At 43.0% G+C, this 18669-nt stretch overlaps 1 protein-coding gene across 4 annotated transcripts in view; it reads left to right on the forward strand.

The window, feature by feature from the left end:
* The window catches only part of NEDD4L (NEDD4 like E3 ubiquitin protein ligase), a gene marked incomplete at its 5' end in the record, with an annotated part of 347403 nt that overhangs the window by 291470 nt on the left and 37264 nt on the right, over positions 1-18669 (forward strand). For 3 of the 4 annotated variants that reach the window (XM_079718200.1, XM_079718201.1, XM_079718202.1), the window contains 5 exons: positions 275-394; positions 1440-1637; positions 7661-7738; positions 9178-9232; positions 14904-14962. In XM_079718200.1, coding sequence (XP_079574326.1) covers positions 275-394; positions 1440-1637; positions 7661-7738; positions 9178-9232; positions 14904-14962 — 510 coding nt within the window. The remainder of the gene's footprint in view (positions 1-274; positions 395-1439; positions 1638-7660; positions 7739-9177; positions 9233-14903; positions 14963-18669) is intronic. The other variant, XM_079718203.1, reaches the window with a different exon arrangement.

Below are 18669 nucleotides of genomic sequence, written 5' to 3' on the forward strand. Positions count from 1 at the left end.
TTTCAAAGTAAGAGCCTGCTTATTACAATGGGTAGCATCCCTCCGAACCCCCTTTTTTTCTGAGGCTGGTTTTTATGCCGGCCGGCGATTCATTTTTATTTCCTTGGAGTGTGTTTCCCCATCCTTCCCCCCATTATTATGCGTAGTCATTTCCTCCATGCTTTCAACAGGCCAGACCTCTCATCACCGCTGGCTGTGTTGTTGGGTCCACACTCCCGTCACGCGCGCAGGGAGAGCCTCACACGAAGCTAACTTGTGTTTGCCTCCAACGTAGCTTGCAGAAGACGGTGCATCCGGATCCGCCACAAACAGTAACAACCATCTAATCGAGCCTCAGATCCGCCGGCCTCGTAGCCTCAGTTCGCCAACAGTAACTTTATCTGCCCCACTGGAGGTGAGAAGGCTACGTCATCTAACTGGGGTCACGTCTATCCCATGGCTTCTCCTCATTCTCTCTTCTCTCTGAACTGGGACTTGGGTTTTGCGGCCACCTTCCTCTCTGATACTCAGTCGCTGTGTTGGCGGTGCGGGGTGTCCTTGTGCAGCCTCACTCCATGCTTCCCATCCCTGCACTCACCTGATTCTCATTCTCATTGGGCCGAGGCCATGGTGACTTGTACTGGACACGGGCTCCTCTTTTCAGAACTTTCTCCATTCGTGTTGTGTTTCACTCCTTACTGCCTGTCACCTCATGAGACTCGCATAATAACTCATATTGGTTCAAATACCAATGCTTACGTTGAGTTTTTAAACTCAATAGCTGTTGCTTTGATCTGTTTTTCCTTTCGACCCTAAGGTCTTCCATTGTATCAGCCTCCGTGTTTCTGATGCCTGTTTGCATCTCTCAGTCACTGCTGGGCATCTGCTTTGCGCCCTCCTAACATCACAAACACCAGAGACTAAACCTTTGAAGTTCTAAACGTGACTGCATCTTAGAGATGGCTGCGGGCTTCTCCATGCCCGGGTTTAAGATGTTGATAAGTGGGAATGGGCGATGTCTCCTCCAGACTGTGATGTAAATGTCCTGGGTAACAGCTATGCAATTCCAGGCGGCTGTCCCCGTTGGTGGAGGTTTTTCTTTTCTGCTCTAAAAATTGCCAGTCCACCTTCGTTAGACTGTGAGCTCATTAAGAGCAGGGGCATGTTCTTCTCCACCTTCTGTAAAATCTCCATCCATAATGCTCACTACAGAACAGTATTTTGGGTACGTACCAAGTAGCTATCAAAGGATGGTGGTTATATGTACTTCATATTGTTGTGTGTTTAACCAGGAGAAAAACCTTACAGTTAGATTAATTTTAAAAGTAAACCAAGCAGGTTTTTTAGGCGCTTCCCCGTTGTCCCTCTTCAAAGAGGAGCGTTCCCTGACCCCCAGGTACATGTTGACCCCTCTGGACTAGCACCTGAGACGACTTCTAATGCTCATTATTATTCCTTAGGGTGCCAAGGATTCACCCATACGTCGGGCTGTGAAAGATACCCTTTCCAATCCACAGTCCCCCCAGCCATCACCTTACAACTCCCCCAAACCACAACACAAAGTCACACAGAGCTTCCTGCCGCCCGGCTGGGAAATGAGGATAGCGCCCAACGGCCGGCCCTTCTTCATTGACCATAACACAAAGACTACAACGTGGGTAAGGTCGCTGCGTTTGTTTGGCTCCATTTCCATCCTGACGTCTGGCATTCATTCCTTTATTGCCTTACCCCGTATCCATGGTTCGTGCAGAGACATTTCCTGGCAGTGAAGCACGTCCCCAGAGGGTCTTCTCAGCTTGGTCTAGACTCCGCACGTGGGGGCTGGCGGGGAGCAGGTGACTTACGGGCACAGGCTAATGGCCATCTTTGGTATTGGTGCTTTTCTTCTGAGCACTCCGGGAAAGCTCCAGTTGTGACGATTTTACCGTATGTGGAAAAAAAGGGAGTGCTACATATAGCTAGGATTTTGATGTTACTGCTTCCCATCTCAGGATGCTGTAACCTTACTAGGAATTCTGATCTTTTTAGAAGTGATGTTTCTTTGTCACTTTCATTTTGCATCTGTGTTGACATTACCCATCTTGATTTTTATTTGATGGGTCGTTTTAGTTTTTACTGTTTACATCAGATAAGTATTTTATACTCTGTGCTACATTACTTTCTTTTAATTGTGGATCAGGAGGTATACTAAGGACTTTGTAAATTTGATAGCTCTTTTTTGTGAACATCTTATCACAGTTGGTTATTTCTTATCACAGGGCTCTTCCATGTGCCCCCGAATCATGCATGAGAGAGAATCCATGTATTGTGTTAACCTGAGAAAAATGAGATTAATGAAAAGCACATATGCATATCTTTATATTCCTCTGTTCGCTCTTCATTTCTTCAGGGGAATCAGTGGTGGCTTATTTAATGTAGCATAGAGTTCTTTTAAAAGTCAGTGGTATTTTTCTACTGAGTGATCTCTAGACCGGTGATTAACCTGAAATGCGTCCTCATGTTTCTATTTCTGATGCTACCGAAGGTTTGTTTTCCTTCCTCTCCCTTATATCCCCATCTGATTGTCTGGGTACCGAGTGTAACTCAAGTCTTTCTGTCCTCTGGGCTACTTGCTCAGAACTGACGGTATGTGAAAGCCGGTTGAGTTTTGGTGATTGTCACTGGCCCTAGCTCTGTGGTCTTGGACCAAGAGTGAACACATGCTTTAAATTCCCATTTCTAGTGTTGACACCAAGTATACCCAGTTGAAAGAACAGCAGTATCGTGTTAAGGAAGAGACCTGGACCCAAATGGTCTGGACGGTCACTTACACTCTGCCTGTGGTGTGATGGTAATTCAGTCCCTTGAGAATTGGATTAGCTGGCCCAGCAGACTCTCTCAGACCTCATGGATTGTGGTACAATGTGTCTTCACGAGGTCAATCTTAGCATTTGGGGCAGGACTGTGCCTGTTATTTGCAAGACATTTAACATCCTTGGCTTCTGCCACTGCATCCTAATAGCCACTGTCGTCCCCCGCACCGACCCCTATCCTAGTGACAACCCAAAAAGCTCCCACGCATTTCCCAACACCCCGTCATGAGAACCATGAAGTAAAGGAATAACCCGCCAAGAGAACTTATCATTCAGATCTGGTAACATTCATTTGGTAAACACGTCACTACTGCTAAGGCATATATGATAACATGTAGCTTTGAAGATAAGATTACAGGTTTGTGGCAAGATGAGAGTAAAAGATAGGTCGCTCCTTGGGAAATAGAGTGAGAGAGATTGGTTTGAAAACCTTTTTTCCCTCATGGACATAGAACCTGTAGCAGTCCTGCTAGTGTACCCATTTCTACTTACTACAGCACTGCTGGGATTTCACTTCCTCAGCCAGGAATGGGAGCTCCAGAAATAGGAGGTAAATATTGTAAAAGTAGCTGGATTAGTGTATGGAGCCACTGTGGCTTGCCAACATAAGCTATGATTTTAGTAATTTGAACTAGCTTAGTAATCAAATCCCCTAACCTTTTCACAGCCTTTCACACCACAACTGCAGTGTAATTGCAGCTGGGCAGATTTTATTTAAAATAGCACCAGCTTTATTTATTGCCTGCATCGGTGCTGAGTGAAACCCAGTTTGAATTTTCAATTGCCCCTTTCCACCAGATACTTGTGATTCACTGATTTAGTGATTTAAAATTTTAATTGGTTAAAACAACATTTTGTTGCTGCTGCTGTCGTTGAAAATCCTTAAGGTAACAACTGGGAATTCCACAAACTGCCACGCTTCTCCTCTAAACTCGGATGTGCTGACACAGCCGCATTATCCCTGCTAAACAAAGGCCCATACAAAATTCTGGCTGTGGAACGCAGGCTCTAAATTGCTTGTTTATTTTGACAAAAGGTGGAAGGATGGAGAGAACTGTAAAGATAATTTTTGGCTTAAAACCTGTGTTGAGTTTGTTTGGGGTTTGCTTTGTTTTTTAAAGAGAGAACAGCTATTCTTAGAGTTGAGCATTATCATAGGAAAAGGAAAAAAAAAATTGGTCAGACAGGTTGAGAATAATGAAAATTGTGCTTCTTCCCCCAGCACCCTGTGTCCTCTTGATTCCTGCACTAACCAGAAGCAGGAAAAGGTTCAGGCCAGCATTTCCCTCGTATACATTGATAGAGGAAAATTCCCTTTGAAGTCTATTTATAAAACACGGCCTCTCGCACACACAAATAATGGAGGCCGTGTGCCAGCCATCTATCAGGAATAAAGTCTGACACAGCAAACGAGCATCACTTTTCCCCACCTGGATCAGGCAGGCTGTGGATGCACGGTAGAGATTACAGGAGGGCTTCAGCTCATGCATTCCTTCTGCTGAAGAAGCAGCTCAAAGCATGTGTATAAGAGTATATTTATGTCTTTTACAGGACAAAGCCTTGGCTTATTTTTGTAGCAACAAAGATTATACCTCAGTTAAGTTCAGGTTTGTTTTCTACCCAGGTCCAAACTAATAAAACTCACTGTAGTCTAGCCCTGGTGGTTGTTCCCTTCCAGGATCAAAAAAGCACAGTTGTCTTTTCAACTAGCCAGCATGCCCATATTTTATATATTTTTAAATGATTCCACAAAGAAACTTTTTTTTTTTTTTTTTTGGCCGAGCAGCATGTGGTATCTTAGTTCCCCGACCAGGGATCGAACCCACGCCCCCGGCACTGGAAGCACAGAGTCTTAACCACAGGACCACCAGGGAAGTCCCCAAAGCCTTTTTTTTTTTTCTGTGGTATGCGGGCCTCTCACTGTTGTGGCCTCTCCCGTTGCGGAGCACAGGCTCCGGACGCGCAGGCCCAGCGGCCATGGCTCACGGGCCCAGCCGCTCCGCGGCATGTGGGATCCTCCCGGACCGGGGCACGAACCCATGTCCCCTGCATCGGCAGGCAGACTCTCAACCACTGCGCCACCAGGGAAGCCCCAAAGCCTTTTTTTTTTTTTTTTTTTAATTAAATAAGATGTTGATCTTTGCCTTCTGTTTAAAAACGCTTTCAACTGTAATTGTGGGAAGCAGTTGTGAAATACTGATATAATTGTGAAGGAGTGCCCCTACTATGCTGAGGAAAGGGAGAAACAGCCAAGTGTGTTGTGTATTTTATTCATTCACATTTGTGTCGTTTGAGGCCTCGTTAGGATTCCAGATGACTGTCATTCCTAAAGCTGCCCCAGGTCCTGTGGGGCCTTGGCTGCCTTTCTCTGCTCGTCTAGCTGCCGCTCTGTCATTCAGGGGATTCCATGGGAGGGTGGGCTCCATACTGCCCCCCAGGCTTAGCCCGCAGAGCTTGATGGGTGGCAGCTGCTGCCATTATTTTGATTTTTGTTGGTATAATAAAATCACGTGACCCCTGGGGGCCTCCAGCCCTCACATTCTGTGAATTCCGGGTTTCTGTGCAAGGCCATGTTAGCAGGCCTGTGAAATTGGATTTACTTTATGCGTCATGCTCCTTCTCCTATGCCCCTGTCACTTTTCTTTAATTTCAGCTTTTTTTTTTTTTCTTTCAGTCACCAGCTCTTTACCAAAAGGGCCGATTGTCTTTCACAGTAGCCTGTGTGTGTGATTGCAAGGCATGGCTGGCCTCGCACATAGCATGCAGAAGCCCCTGTCCTCACCCATGGAACAGCAGCCTCAGCCTTTCTCTGATCCCAGCGTGAGCAGTGGCTGTGGTCTGCCCAAGCTTCCCCTGCGGTGGCGGCATTACCTGGGCCAGCCCAGAGCTGGCCTTGGGTAGCTTTAGTGGGGTTCGGGGCTCTCAGGTTTTCCTTGGTCCATGGCCAAGCGGTCACAGATGTTTACCAGGTTATCAGCTTTTTAGACCTTCTAAATCCTAAATCTACCTAGCGTATCTGCTTACACTGTAGGTGTTCCAGTATAACACAGAACACTGGGCGGTTTTATGCCTCTAAGGAGCAAAGGCTGATTTGTACGCGTGTGATTCCTGTTGTCAGTCTTGTCAGCTCTAAAAATCTATCACTTTGTTACCATCCCTGGATACTCATGGTTTAGACTGTTAACTTGGGGGAAATAATTTTAAAGCTTTATCGAGGTATAATGCACGTGCCATACAGTTCGCCCATTTAAAATAATACAACTGAATGATTTTTAGACCATCACACATGTGTGCAGCCATCACCATAATCAGGTTCAGGCCATTTGCATCACCCCCGAAGAAAACCCCACACCCGTTAGCTGTCGCTGTCTGTAATCTAGGAGATGTTTAATACAGTCTTGGTATATAATCATATGTCATTTCATATCTCCAAACAAAAGTGAGTTTTATTATTTTCCCAGTTTTATACCAACTATTTCATTTTCTTGCTGACTTGGGAAAGTGCTGAGGCAGAAAACCTTTTAGTAGTTTGAGAGCAACAAAGGCTTTAACATTAATGAAATAAAGGATTTTTTTTAAGGTTTTAGGGGTTTTTTTGTTTTGTTTTTTATTATCTTAGGCTTATTTGGTTACTAATGTGTTATTCTGAGTTTTCTTATTTTGTTTTCTAATCTTTTGAGTTTCAAATAGGGATTCGCTTAGTTACACTGCATTTTAATTGGGTCTGTGTAAGTGAAGGACCGCTGCCAGACTCTAAACCAGAGCCTCTGGGCGAGTTCTCGTTCTCTGTGAGACTCCGTTTCCTCATCTAAAGGAGCAGAGGTTACGTGCCCAACCCCCTAACAGGGTGGTTGCAAGATCATACGCTTGACTGTTCTTTGTAAGTTACAAAGCATGACCCAAGATGTCAGAGTATGTATTTTTCTGTCATTGGTTCTGTGTGGTATCTTATGAAGCATATCCCTTAAGAAAAGTATTTTGTAACCTTTTTTTTTTTTTTTTTGCGGTACGCGGGCCTCTCACTGTTGTGGCCTCTCCCGTTGCGGAGCACAGGCTCCGGACGCGCAGGCTCAGCGGCCATGGCTCACGGGCCCAGCTGCTCCGCAGCATGTGGGATCCTCCCGGACCGGGGCACGAACCCGTGTCCCCTGTATCGGCAGGCGAACTCTCAACCACTGCGCCACCAGGGAAGCCCTAAACTTTTAAGATCTAATTTGTGGAACTTGATCAAGAATCCCAGTAAAGTTCTCTCATGGGGATGTGACTCTGTGACGTTGCCGACTAACTCTGGGGCAGGACATGCCTGGACAGTCAAACCAGATTCAGATTTTCGGCTTTGGCTCAAGAGAGGGTGGAAGGGAGCAACAGCAGACGCAAGGACTGATGGAATGGGTGTTTCCAACAGGCTAGCTGCCCTCAGCCCGAGCTCAGGGTGCACAGGGAGCTGTACGACCAGTGTCCTCACTCCCTCTCTGTGGAGTGGATCCTCCTCATCTTCACTGGCATCCTCTCCTCTGGTCTCCATGGTAACATCACTGCTGGAACCCTCCTCCTCTTCACCGGCTCAGGGTCTTGGGGAAATGGTTAACCTTTGACTTAAACATTCTTACTCTCCTCCTTTCATCAAGTTCAAGGAGGAAGAGTAGAATCTTTTTGGAGAAATGGTCAGCCAGGCCTTCTATACGGAGGTGGGGTCCTCCCCTCCCCGCTGCAGCAGCCCCCCTCCACAGGCAACCTGCTTGCTGTGGAACACACACCTCCAGAAGGGGAGGACCAGTACCGCTCACAGATATCACTCCTAACACCTGCCTCTTACATTCTTCTTGCAGGAAGACCCACGCCTGAAATTTCCAGTGCATATGCGGTCAAAGGCATCTTTAAACCCCAATGACCTTGGCCCTCTTCCTGTGAGTACACTGGAGACACACGGACCAGTCTGAAAATGTTTACTCACTCATGGGCCCAGTGTTGATAGGGAAGCCCTGTGACCTTCTCTTTCTCCAGGCGTTTTGAGTCCCCTTGGTCTGTCATTTCTTAATAGAATCGGGTGTATGACTGAACTGATAGCTCATACAGTTCACACCACACCTAGCTCTTCTGAAAGAGGTTTCTGAATGGCTGACTGCTAGTGAAAGGTAGACCTTGCAACTAGGATGATGGATGAGGCATTCTCTACAGGTGACAGTTTAAGCAACACACATTTATTTTGTAACTTAGCAACCAACTAATTTCCAACCATATTGCTGATTTAGTCATAGGAACAAAAAATTTTTTAAAAGCGGAAGAAAAGGGCGTACGTAATCACAGAAGGTTTCTATAAGTCTTTTATCCAGCAGATGTTTTAAATTTTTCTCCCTTGTCAGTGACTGTTTATAAATCTAATTTTTTATTAGTTTGTTCTCTTTTGGGGCCTGAGTGAGAGTCGAGCTATTGACTCCAAGTTAGATTTTGAATGAAACCTTCACCATGCTTTCGTGTTGACCCACCCCCAGTTTTTTTAAAAACCCTTACAGGCTAGAAAGGTGGGGAGACTCTAAGACTATTTTAAAAATGGAAGGGTGCTGGGAATTTTTTTGGTGGTTGTTTTCCAAGAACCTTTCTGTTGCCTGGTGTATGGTATATTACAGCAAAATTTGAAGCTAGAAAGATTAGGGTGCAGTCTTTATTCATCAGGTTATACAAATATCTCACACTCTCCAAATGTTTGGTTCCGGGGTTTGGATGGAAGGAGCCTGGGGAGAGACTGGAGAGAGAGTTTAGTAAGTGAAAGATTGCAGGTTGTCTAGATCTGTTGGATTCCTGACTTTCAGGTAACAGATAGGCACAGTTCAGATCATGAAAGCATACCAGCCTGATCTTGGAAAAATTATCCAAGTCTGGTTCCTGAGTAGTGAGAGTCCACAGCAGAGAATTTCAGTATTCGATTGTTCAACCACCTGATGACATGAGTAAAGCATCAGTCTCTCACATTTTATAGCACCCTTCATCCTCCCTTTAGTACTCAATAAATACTCATTTAATTAAATGAGCTATTCAGCCCCAGGCTCAACTGTTTCACAGTGTGCTGGAGTTTCCCTTTGAAGCTTTTGAAATAATAACCCCTGTTTTTCTTGTTCATCATACAGTGAGTGCATCTGAGACTGTAGAACATGTGCTAAAGTGTGTTGCTGGGTGTTGTCATTTGAGTGAGTTCATTTGAAATGTTTCTATTTAGTTTATTCTTTATGTAAAAATGTACCCCAGGGGAGAAGAGTAAGAAGGTGTCCTAGAGTCTTTAACTTTTGCCTTTGAGTTTGGAACTGCTGGCTAATGTTTGTCTTCTCTTCCTCTCTTCCCCTGATAACAGCCTGGTTGGGAAGAAAGAATTCACTTGGATGGCCGAACATTTTACATTGATCACAGTAAGTAGGTGCTGTTATGGACGCATAGGTGTTGCAGGTGAAGGGAGGATGAGGGTAATTCAGATATGACAGTGAAAGCTGTGTCATTTTACTGTTTGTCTAGGCAGCCAGGTGTTATGTGGCGAGGATGATACCAGAGACTCAGTGCCCTCGTACGGTACTGTGCATTCACCCCAGTTTGCTTTAAAGTGGCCCATTCCAGTTTGATCTTGTGACCTATTAACTGTTTTTTTTAATTAAAAAAATTTTTTTGATTGATGACCCCTTGACTTTTGCGCTTTTAATAAATACACTCTGCTAATAGAAAATAAGATTAGAAGTGATGATTATGTCAGAAATCTGTGTATGAGCAGTGCTTGAAGCAGCCGCTACGTTTTTTAAAAGCTGCCTTCAGAGGTCTCAGGGCAAGATGCCCATTCTGACTTATTTTCTATTCACAGCATGTTTCCCTGCACCCAACACACTAATACATGTGCAGTTCTTTTCTTGAAATTATATTTGCTGCAGACATTTGCTCCAGCTCCTATGAATAAATGTGTGGTTTCTCATGCCAACTAAAAGTTAAACTAATAAAGGTTTGCTTTTAGCCAGTGTTGTTGTTTTTTTTTTTTTTTCCCCCTTGTTGAAGTGACATTCTCTCCATGGGATCATATTAGTGTATCCCTTAAAACTTCTGAAAATGTATATTGAAAAGAAGTCTTCAAGTAGATTTAAAGTTCACATACGCGTGTGATCTGGTGGAATATATTTATCTTTGTTTTCATTGGGTTCATAAACATGAGCATTAAGTCTACACCAGATTTCCCAGCCTCACGTTTTCTTAACTGATTGCATTGGTTAATTAAGCACGTTGCTGAGCTGACCGGGAAGCGTGGCCTCGAGAGGTCCTCGTGTGGGTGGGGCCTGTCACTGTCTCTCATTTCAGGGCCTCTTCCTGGGTTCCTAAGTGACCAGTGACACCTTCGCTTTCAGGCACGGGAGATTGAGGGGTTTTTAGAAATCGAAGTAAGCAAGAAGCCCAACAATTCAGAATTAAACCAAAAGTAGAAGTCCTGGGTGTATTTAGGGGTGTGGGTTACCCTGGCTTAAAATTAGATAGTTCAAAGTACATAGGCCTAGTTTTTGTCTTCGACCGGTAAAAATGCTGATTCTTGCCTACGTTCCAGAATTTTACAGTGAGCATAAAATTGCTGCCATAAATGCTTTAACATGTGCGGGTACCCCCACTTCCTTCCTTCCTGTGCTAGTTATAATTCTCTTTCTCGGCAGAATTTGCCAAAGTAGAAGAGGAGTCACACTGCCTTTTTCCCACTAAAAACAAAAAATATTTTCCTTTTCAGTTTTTTCATGCATTACAATTTCAGTTTTCAAAGAGAGGTACGAGTAATAATGAGCATTTTATTAAAGCACCGTCTTAACCGGTAACACAGCCTCGGTCCACCACACGGAGAGTACTTCACACAACATTGTGGCCATGTTCCAGCTGGTGGTCTGATGTCAGGTCAACCTGAAAAGAACTTTATGAAATGTTCTTGCTGTACTGTAAGGACCCAGAAACAAGAAAAACACGATTGCAAAGGACCATCCTAGTATACATTAGAAATTAGAAAAATCATGGACTGTTTTTCTGGAGGCGTGCATAGACCTAGTGTAATATGCAGTAAACGCTTGTTAAATGGTGACTCGGAGTCCATTCACGGAGGGCCAGTGGTGCTGGTGTTGTGTTAGGAAGTTGATGCCCTTGGTTGGAAAGTGGAGAGGACCTGCCTTGAGAGGCAACAGCAGCCATGCCTCCAGCCTCAGGCCTGCCCAGCTCCTGTTTTCCAGGCGATGGGAAAGGGTGGTTCCTTGCTAAATGCCTGGGTGGTTCCTTTATTCCTGATCAGTCCCTCCAGGCCCCTCTCAGACATCCCCCATTCCTCTCTTCCAGACCACACAGCACTGGGGAGCCTGCCCCCTTCACTCCTGGGAATCAAACGATAGGATATAGACCCCATACAGAGCCTTGTTGACCTGAGCGATGCCAGTGTGAGATCTGTGATCCTTTACGTGGAGATTAAAATTTGCCTTTGCTCAACTATACTGAAAAGTTCTCTTAACCAAATACACTGTAAATTAGATGACCAAAGACTGTGTAAGAAAAAGGTCTGTTTAGGAGAGCCTCATTGGCTGACAATGTAACATTTCTGCCAGGTTTCCCTAATTCGTCAAGGTTTATTCAGTGGAAAGCAATAGAGTGGTGTACATATCAATGAAACAGAGTTCAATTCATATGCCTTTTTTTAAAAAAACAAATTCCAGTCTGTGAAAAATGAAGCATATCTATCTTTTTTAAGACGCTGTATCAGGTACTCAAACCCACTCCAAACGGGTTTCATTACCTGGAATTTCCTTACCTTCCGAACGAGTCTCTGCTTCTAAACACTTTTCCCGAATCTTATTTCTAGCAAAATGCAGCATCTCATTTTGCTGTCCTGCTGCCTGCAGGACAGAAGCCAGGCCATCCCTACTCCACCATTTGACCGTGAGCGCAGCCATCTTGTAAGGTGCTCAGTCATCCGTCTTCCCCTTCGCTGGGGCATGTGACTGCACACTGAATGTAAAAGGCAGCAGTGCGCTGGTCTCCTAATTCATTAGGTTTTTTAAATTTTCTGCTTCATAAATTCTTGAGAAGTGAGACATTTTCAAGATGAAAAATGTTAAAGATTTAATTTCAGAAGAGCAGGAGAGCTCAGTACCCATCTGCTCTTTAGACTTCTAGATTCATTTGATTTGACATTTATCAAAAAGCTCCTGTGTCTCAAGCCTGGTGTCAGAGGGTATGGGAAGGTCTTGAACTGAACCCCTACCTCCCTTGGGAATAGCATAGTTCTTCTTAAAGACCCGATATGCCCAGCCACTGAGTACTTGGCCACAGGCAGTTTATATACAAAGCTAAAAAATAAAATTCCAGGGATGCTGTAAGATCCTGTTTTAATCTCTTCTGCCAGCAGTCTTACCAAACCTGTTAATAGTAGCTAAGTGGACTGAGTTTTCTATTCTTCTACTTCATTCTCGCCCCTTTATTTGAAATATTATGTCTCAAAGACAAAAAGCAAGTTTAGATTCAAAAGTTTTAGGACAAAACGGGTAACTGGCCACCGACAGTCATACGTCGATAATTCTTAAGTGCTAAATTGATCATTATCGTAATCATATAAGACCCATATGTGGTTCTGAAAGCCTAGACTGTTTTAAAAAGAATCTGTTTTTGCCATCAGCTTCATTTGGTCATTTAAAAAGTCAGGCTCCTCCTACACGCTGGGAAATGTGTTAAGTGGTGGAGAGGGGGCTGCAGAGATGAACAGCACACAGTCCTGGTCCTCAAGGGGCTTAAGCTCTAGTAGGGAGTGCCAGGAGGTATTTAAGTGTTGTTTTAGGGGAGTGAACCAGTTGTTACGTAGAAGTACTTGCTGAGTGTCTGGGCTCCAGCAGTGGAAGAAGGCTGCAAAAGAGCCTTGTAGAACGGGTGACTTTTCAGGTGGATCCCAAATAATGAGTGAGGTTTAGCCAGGCACGCCCAGCAAAGAGCAATTCTAGGAGGGAGAAAGCGTGCACAGGTGTGTGAAGCTGTGCAGGTGACACCATGTTCAGAGAAGCGCAGTGGGGTTACAAACGGCCAGTGTGCAGATGAGGCTGGCGTGACACCCGCATTAAGTCAAAGGGAGTCTGCTGGTACGGGGACTCGGGTCCCTTCCGCAGCCAGGCGGGAGCACCTAAGGGATGGTGCAGAAGGGACTCTGATGCGGTCAGGTTTGTGCTCTAGAGCAGCCGTCCCCAGCCTTTTTGGCACCAGGGTCCTGCCTCGTGGAAGACAGTTTTCCCACGGACAGGGGTGGGGGAGGAGGGGTGGTGCGGGGGGTGCTGCGAGCACTGGGGAGCCGCAGGTGAGGCTTTGCTCGCGGGCCCTCGGCCCGGGGGTGAGATCCCCTTGGCAGAGCTTCAAAGGAAGTTTTGAACGGGGGTGAGTGAGACTGAGGCCACGGAGACCTAGAGAGCAGTCCAGGGAGAGGACGAGTGCTCGGGAAAGAAGCCTTTTCAGAGAGGTGGGGACAGGTGGTGACCGCCGGAGTGAAAGGTGAGCGAGGCTGGAGGCTATGGCAGGTGCCGGACTTGAACAGTGGACGGATTGTGGTGCTGTTAATGAGAGGAATACAGGGTTGTATGAACCATTTTGGTAGTGGAAGATTATGGGTCAAATTCTGGCAGAGTAGGGTTTGAGGTATTTCCCAGGGGAAATCCAGGTGCAGGTGTCAAGGATGGAGCTCGAGGTTCTGGTTTGGACAGATGTGGGGGTCATCATATGGAGGTAGCAGGTGATTTATTTTCTGGTTTGATGATGGTACCCAGTCTATATATAGTCTAAGGCAGTTTTTACTCAGCTATATTCTTTTTCTTTTATTTACTTTTCTCCTGTTTTGCATCACAGCAACAGCTCTTAATTTCCAAAAACTTCTGTCTTCAAAGTAAGGGACCCAGAGATACCTTTTGCTTCTTCCATCAGCGTTCTCTGAAACAGTTGAAACATTTCTTGTAACTTTTCTGCCAGTGTGAATCTAGAATCGTCATGTGCTTTGGTAGCTTAATTTTAAAACTTTACCACTGCTTTTGTTAAAATAATTATCATACCAGACTTCGAAAAATTCCTGGGATAGTTATTAAAACCAAATTTATTAGTTATTCTTATCAGTCCACTTACGAAGTATACCAGAAAAAAACAGACTATTCTTCTCAAACAAATAATTTCCTTTTTTACAAACCAACTTAGATTTCCTAACACTCCAGAGAGAAACCTATTCTTCCCCGTCTACCCTCCCCATATCTTTCATGTGAGTCCATTCCTGCCCCCCCCATATATACACACAGTAGCATAAAGTCTTTTTAATTAAGGCACAGTCACAAATCCCAAGTGATCCAGGTAGCTAATGTGTGTTTCCACCTACACCATTGAAGCAGTGGTATAGGTGCCATTTACTAATCTTATTGACATTGACTCATTTGGAAGAAAGAACCACTTCTCACCAGCTTGACCAAAAGGGAACCTTTTCTCTGGAATCCTCCTGTGCTGTATCTAATTCTCATTTTTTGGACTGCCTTAGCTGTTTTGATTTTTGTGTGCAGATGAGTGACACGTGTAATGGATTATTCATTTGTTCAACTTAGGCTTTTTAACTGAAAGCCATTTGCAACACCATAAAGCAAAGGAAAGAGTATTTGAAATGAGAAAAAAAATAGTGTGTGTGTTAACTTTGGGGAACTAAAATCTTTTATGCTTTTTTTTAATTAAATGAAAATCAATCTCAAGTTATAAATCCTTGAAGGTACAGGGGTTTATAATTGAAATTTCAGCAGATTGCTTGCCCAAAACAGTGTGAATAGATGGTTTTACTTTAGTTGTGCATTTTTGATTGTTTTTAACTAAACAGTATTGGGGGCTGTGGTGCAGATTGCCTTACAGAGTATAGTTCTAACCCTGAAATACTAAGTTATTTATCCTTGGGAGTCAGGATGGGGAACTGGGGGAACTTCTGGAAAATCCAGAAATAATTCTTTTAAAAACGTTTTGGACATGAAATAGATTTGAACTAATAAGCCGTTGTTTTTTTTTTGTTTTTTTTTTAAATATTTCCAGATAGCAAAATTACTCAGTGGGAAGACCCAAGACTACAGAATCCAGCTATTACTGGTCCGGTCAGTATTCAAGTTCTGACTCTTCAGTATAATATTTTGGTTTCATCTAAACACACATTTCTTGTATATTCCTGCTTACCTTGATGTCAGGGGCCTGGCTGGTGTCCTTGAGAAATTTAACATTACTCCCGTCTCCTCCTTCCCGGAATTTCTGGGTGAGGTACAGCTACATTTGCCTTTTCACAAGGCTTTCAATATAAAGGAAAAGAAAATGGTTTGCTAGTGGTAACAAAACTAAACATTCTCTTTTGTCTTTTATAAAAGGGTAGATTAAAAGTATAACAATCAAAATGTCCTCTCTTCCTTTTTATATGAAGCAAAACTTGGTCCTGTATTTGTAGAGTTTTAACATTTCTTGAGGCCAAGGGTAGTATATGCATGCTAACAAATTTAAATTGGATCCTGAATCTCTTCCGGCTCTAAAACTCTGAAAAGGTTTGGGTGAGGGAGCAGCTGCACTCCAGAGCTGGCAGTTAAGAATCTTCTCTCTACTGACCCACTAACCTTCTCATAGTCCCCTTATGTGTGTTGATAAGGAAGAGTGACACCCTGGCACTGGTCAGCAGGCACCTGATATCAAACACCTGAAAGGAGCCTGTGGAATACTCCAGAGTCTTTTGTCAGTGGTTACATGAGTGCAAGGAGAGACTCTGGAATTGCAGGAGCTGTACTGGGATGAGCAGAAGATTGCAAATTGGGGAATCTTTTAATAACTGGAGGAGCTAAAGGAAGGGAAGTTTGTTATATCAAGTGCTGAGCTAAGACACCAATAGGTATATTTAAAATACTAATTTTGTGGCTTTAATCTGATTTGGTTCAAATTACATTTTGAATTATAGGTCCATTTGAAAACTTGAAAGATAATACAGTGCAAACGCACCTTGATACCTGACATCCCTTTAGTTACTTGTTGGATTTGGATTTGTCCAGCTGCTTTGCTTAGCGGTTGATGCAAAGTGCCCAATGTCACGTGGGTCAAAACAGGCGTCAGCTCCTCTGCATGTAGCTTAACAAACACCTGCCTCACTACCACGGCTCTTTTTGTTACATTCGCGGTCACAATAAGTTAGAGTAGTATTTTCTCTTCTCCATCATGAGAAACAAGGTAAATTCAAGAAACGATGCTGTTTTCAATCAACAGAAGACTTTTGACATAATGATGAAGCCTGTTCAAATATTTCTATCGCTTATTGATCATCTGTCTTCCTGCAACACTGTTAGTTCTTATAATTACTATTGAAAATTATTTAGCATCATAAATCCAGGTAGATTTGCCCTGAAGAAAGCTCTTTCTTTGTTTTCTACTAACAAAAGAGCCTTGTTTACTCTTTTTTTTTTTATTATTGGTAGTATTTTCTTTCTATAAGAGCACGTGTATTTAGGTAATTATTACCTTAGTGTAGATATTTGGTCTTCATTTTAATTCAGTTCTAAATTTTTGGTAATTTCTATAATGATTTCTTTCTGTCCTTAACTTACAAATTATTTAGAATATGCTTTTTAGTTTCTGAGAGTTTGAGAGGGTTTTTACCTGTTTCTTACTGATTTCTGATTTTATTGCATTGTGGTCATATAATATTGTCTGTGGAATATTATCAGGTATTTGAAACTTCTTTGGAGGCTTGGCCATTTTTTGTTAATGTTCTTTTTGTGTTTGAAAAGAATGTGTATTCTGTCTTTGCTGGGTATAGAGTTCTTTATATATGTCTGTTACATCAGGCCTGTGGTGTTCAAATTTTCCATTTCCATGACAACTTTTTTCCTGGCTTTTCTTTATCTAACCGAGTCAGCTGTGTCAGAATCTCCCATGGTGACTGTGGCTTTGTCGGTCATTATGTTCACTTTCTCTTCACTAGTACTTGCCTAGTGTATCTTTTCTGTCCTTTAACTATCTCTGTTTTTTCTTTTTGCTTGCTTTCTGTTGGACTGATAGAGTACTCTTTATTTTCTTTCAGTTGCTATACTTGCTTGGATGTTGTATTTTCTATTTCTGTTCTTTTGGTGCTCACATTAAATTTTTTAACCACTATACTTGACCTTTGTCAAAATTAATCACTCTCTACTCTTTTCCTGGATAATATACGACTTTGGGGAACTTCAGTGCTGTTCTTCCCACTCCTACTTTCCATTGTTCAGTGGAATTTTAAAACTACCTTGTCTTTCAACTTGCCAAATAATCATTAATATTTTCTCTTTTTTTCAACAGTCAATGCTTGTTTAATTTACTTATATGTAAACAAATTCCTTTGCCCACCATTGTTCTTTTTTTCCTAACATCTTTATTGGAGTATAATTGCTTTACAATGGTGTGTTAGTTTCTGCTGTATAACAGAGTGAATCAGCTATACATACACATATATCCCCATATCCCCTCCCTCTTGCGTCTCCCTCCCACCCTCCCTATCCCACCCCTCTAGGTAGACACACAGCACTGAGCTGATCTCCCTGTGCCATGTGGCTGCTTCCCACTAGCTAGCTATTTTACATTTGGTAGTGTGTATATGTCCATGCCACTCTGTCACTTCGTCCCAGCTTACCCTTCCCCCTCCCCATGTCCTCAAGTCCAGTCTCTACATCTGTGTCTTTATTCCTGTCCTTCCCCTAGGTTCTTCAGAACCAATTTTTTTTTTAGACTCCATAGATATGTGTTAGCATACGGTATTTGTTTTTCTCTTTCTGACTTACTTCACTCTATATGACAGTCTCTAGGTCCATCCACCTCACCACAAATAACTCAATTTCGTTTCTTTTTATGGCTGAGTAATATTCCATTGTATATATGTGCCACATCTTCTTTATCCATTCATCTGTCGATGGACACTTCGGTTGCTTCCACGTCCCCACCATTGGTTCTTGCATCTACTTTTTTCCAGGTCAAGTTTTCTCCTTAATAAAGTTTAATCTGTAGTTCATGGTTCTCAAAGTGTGGCCTATAGATCAACAGCATCATTCAGAAACTTATTAGAAATGTAAATTTTGGGCTCCCAACCCAGACCTACTGAAAATCAGCAACTTTGGTTGTGGGCCCTGCAGTCTGTGTTTTAACATACCCTCCCAGGGATTCTGATGCTTACTCAAGTTTGAGAACCTCTGCTCTGGTGGCAATTTCAGTGAGGGTCTGAGAGAGAGGGGGCTTACCTACCTCTCTGTTAAATGATAGTTTAGCTGATTATAGAATCCTTAGTCAACAATTATTTTCCTTCAGTACTTTGGAGATTTTTTTTTTGTCTCTTCCGGCCTCCATAACTGATGATGAGAAGTTCGTTGTCACTCTAATTTTCACTTTTTGGTGAGTAAATCTCTCTTCTCTGGTGATTTTGAATTTTTCTCCGTGTCTTTGATTTTCTACAGTTCTACTATCACAAATCTAAGTGTGGATTTCTTTTTATTTATTCCGCTCTGGATTCATTGTGACTCTTCATATGGGGATGGTGTCTCTCCTTTATTCAGGAAAATTCCCTGCAGTTATTTCTTCACATATTGTACCTTTCCCATTTTTATTATCTGCATCAGTAATTCCTATTGGGTATTTGATTCAGTTTTACATTCTGTCTCCCTTATCTTTTAGCTTTCCCGTCTTCTTTCTCATTGCTGTATTGTGGGCTCAGCTCTTCCAGTTAATTATCTTTTAAGCTTTTTATAATCTACTCTATCAATTCATTGTGTCTATTATTTCAGTGACTAGATTTAACTGCTCAAAGTTCTGT

Source organism: Hyperoodon ampullatus (assembly GCF_949752795.1).
Source record: "Hyperoodon ampullatus genome assembly, chromosome: 13".
Taxonomy (NCBI): Eukaryota; Metazoa; Chordata; class Mammalia; order Artiodactyla; family Ziphiidae; genus Hyperoodon; species Hyperoodon ampullatus.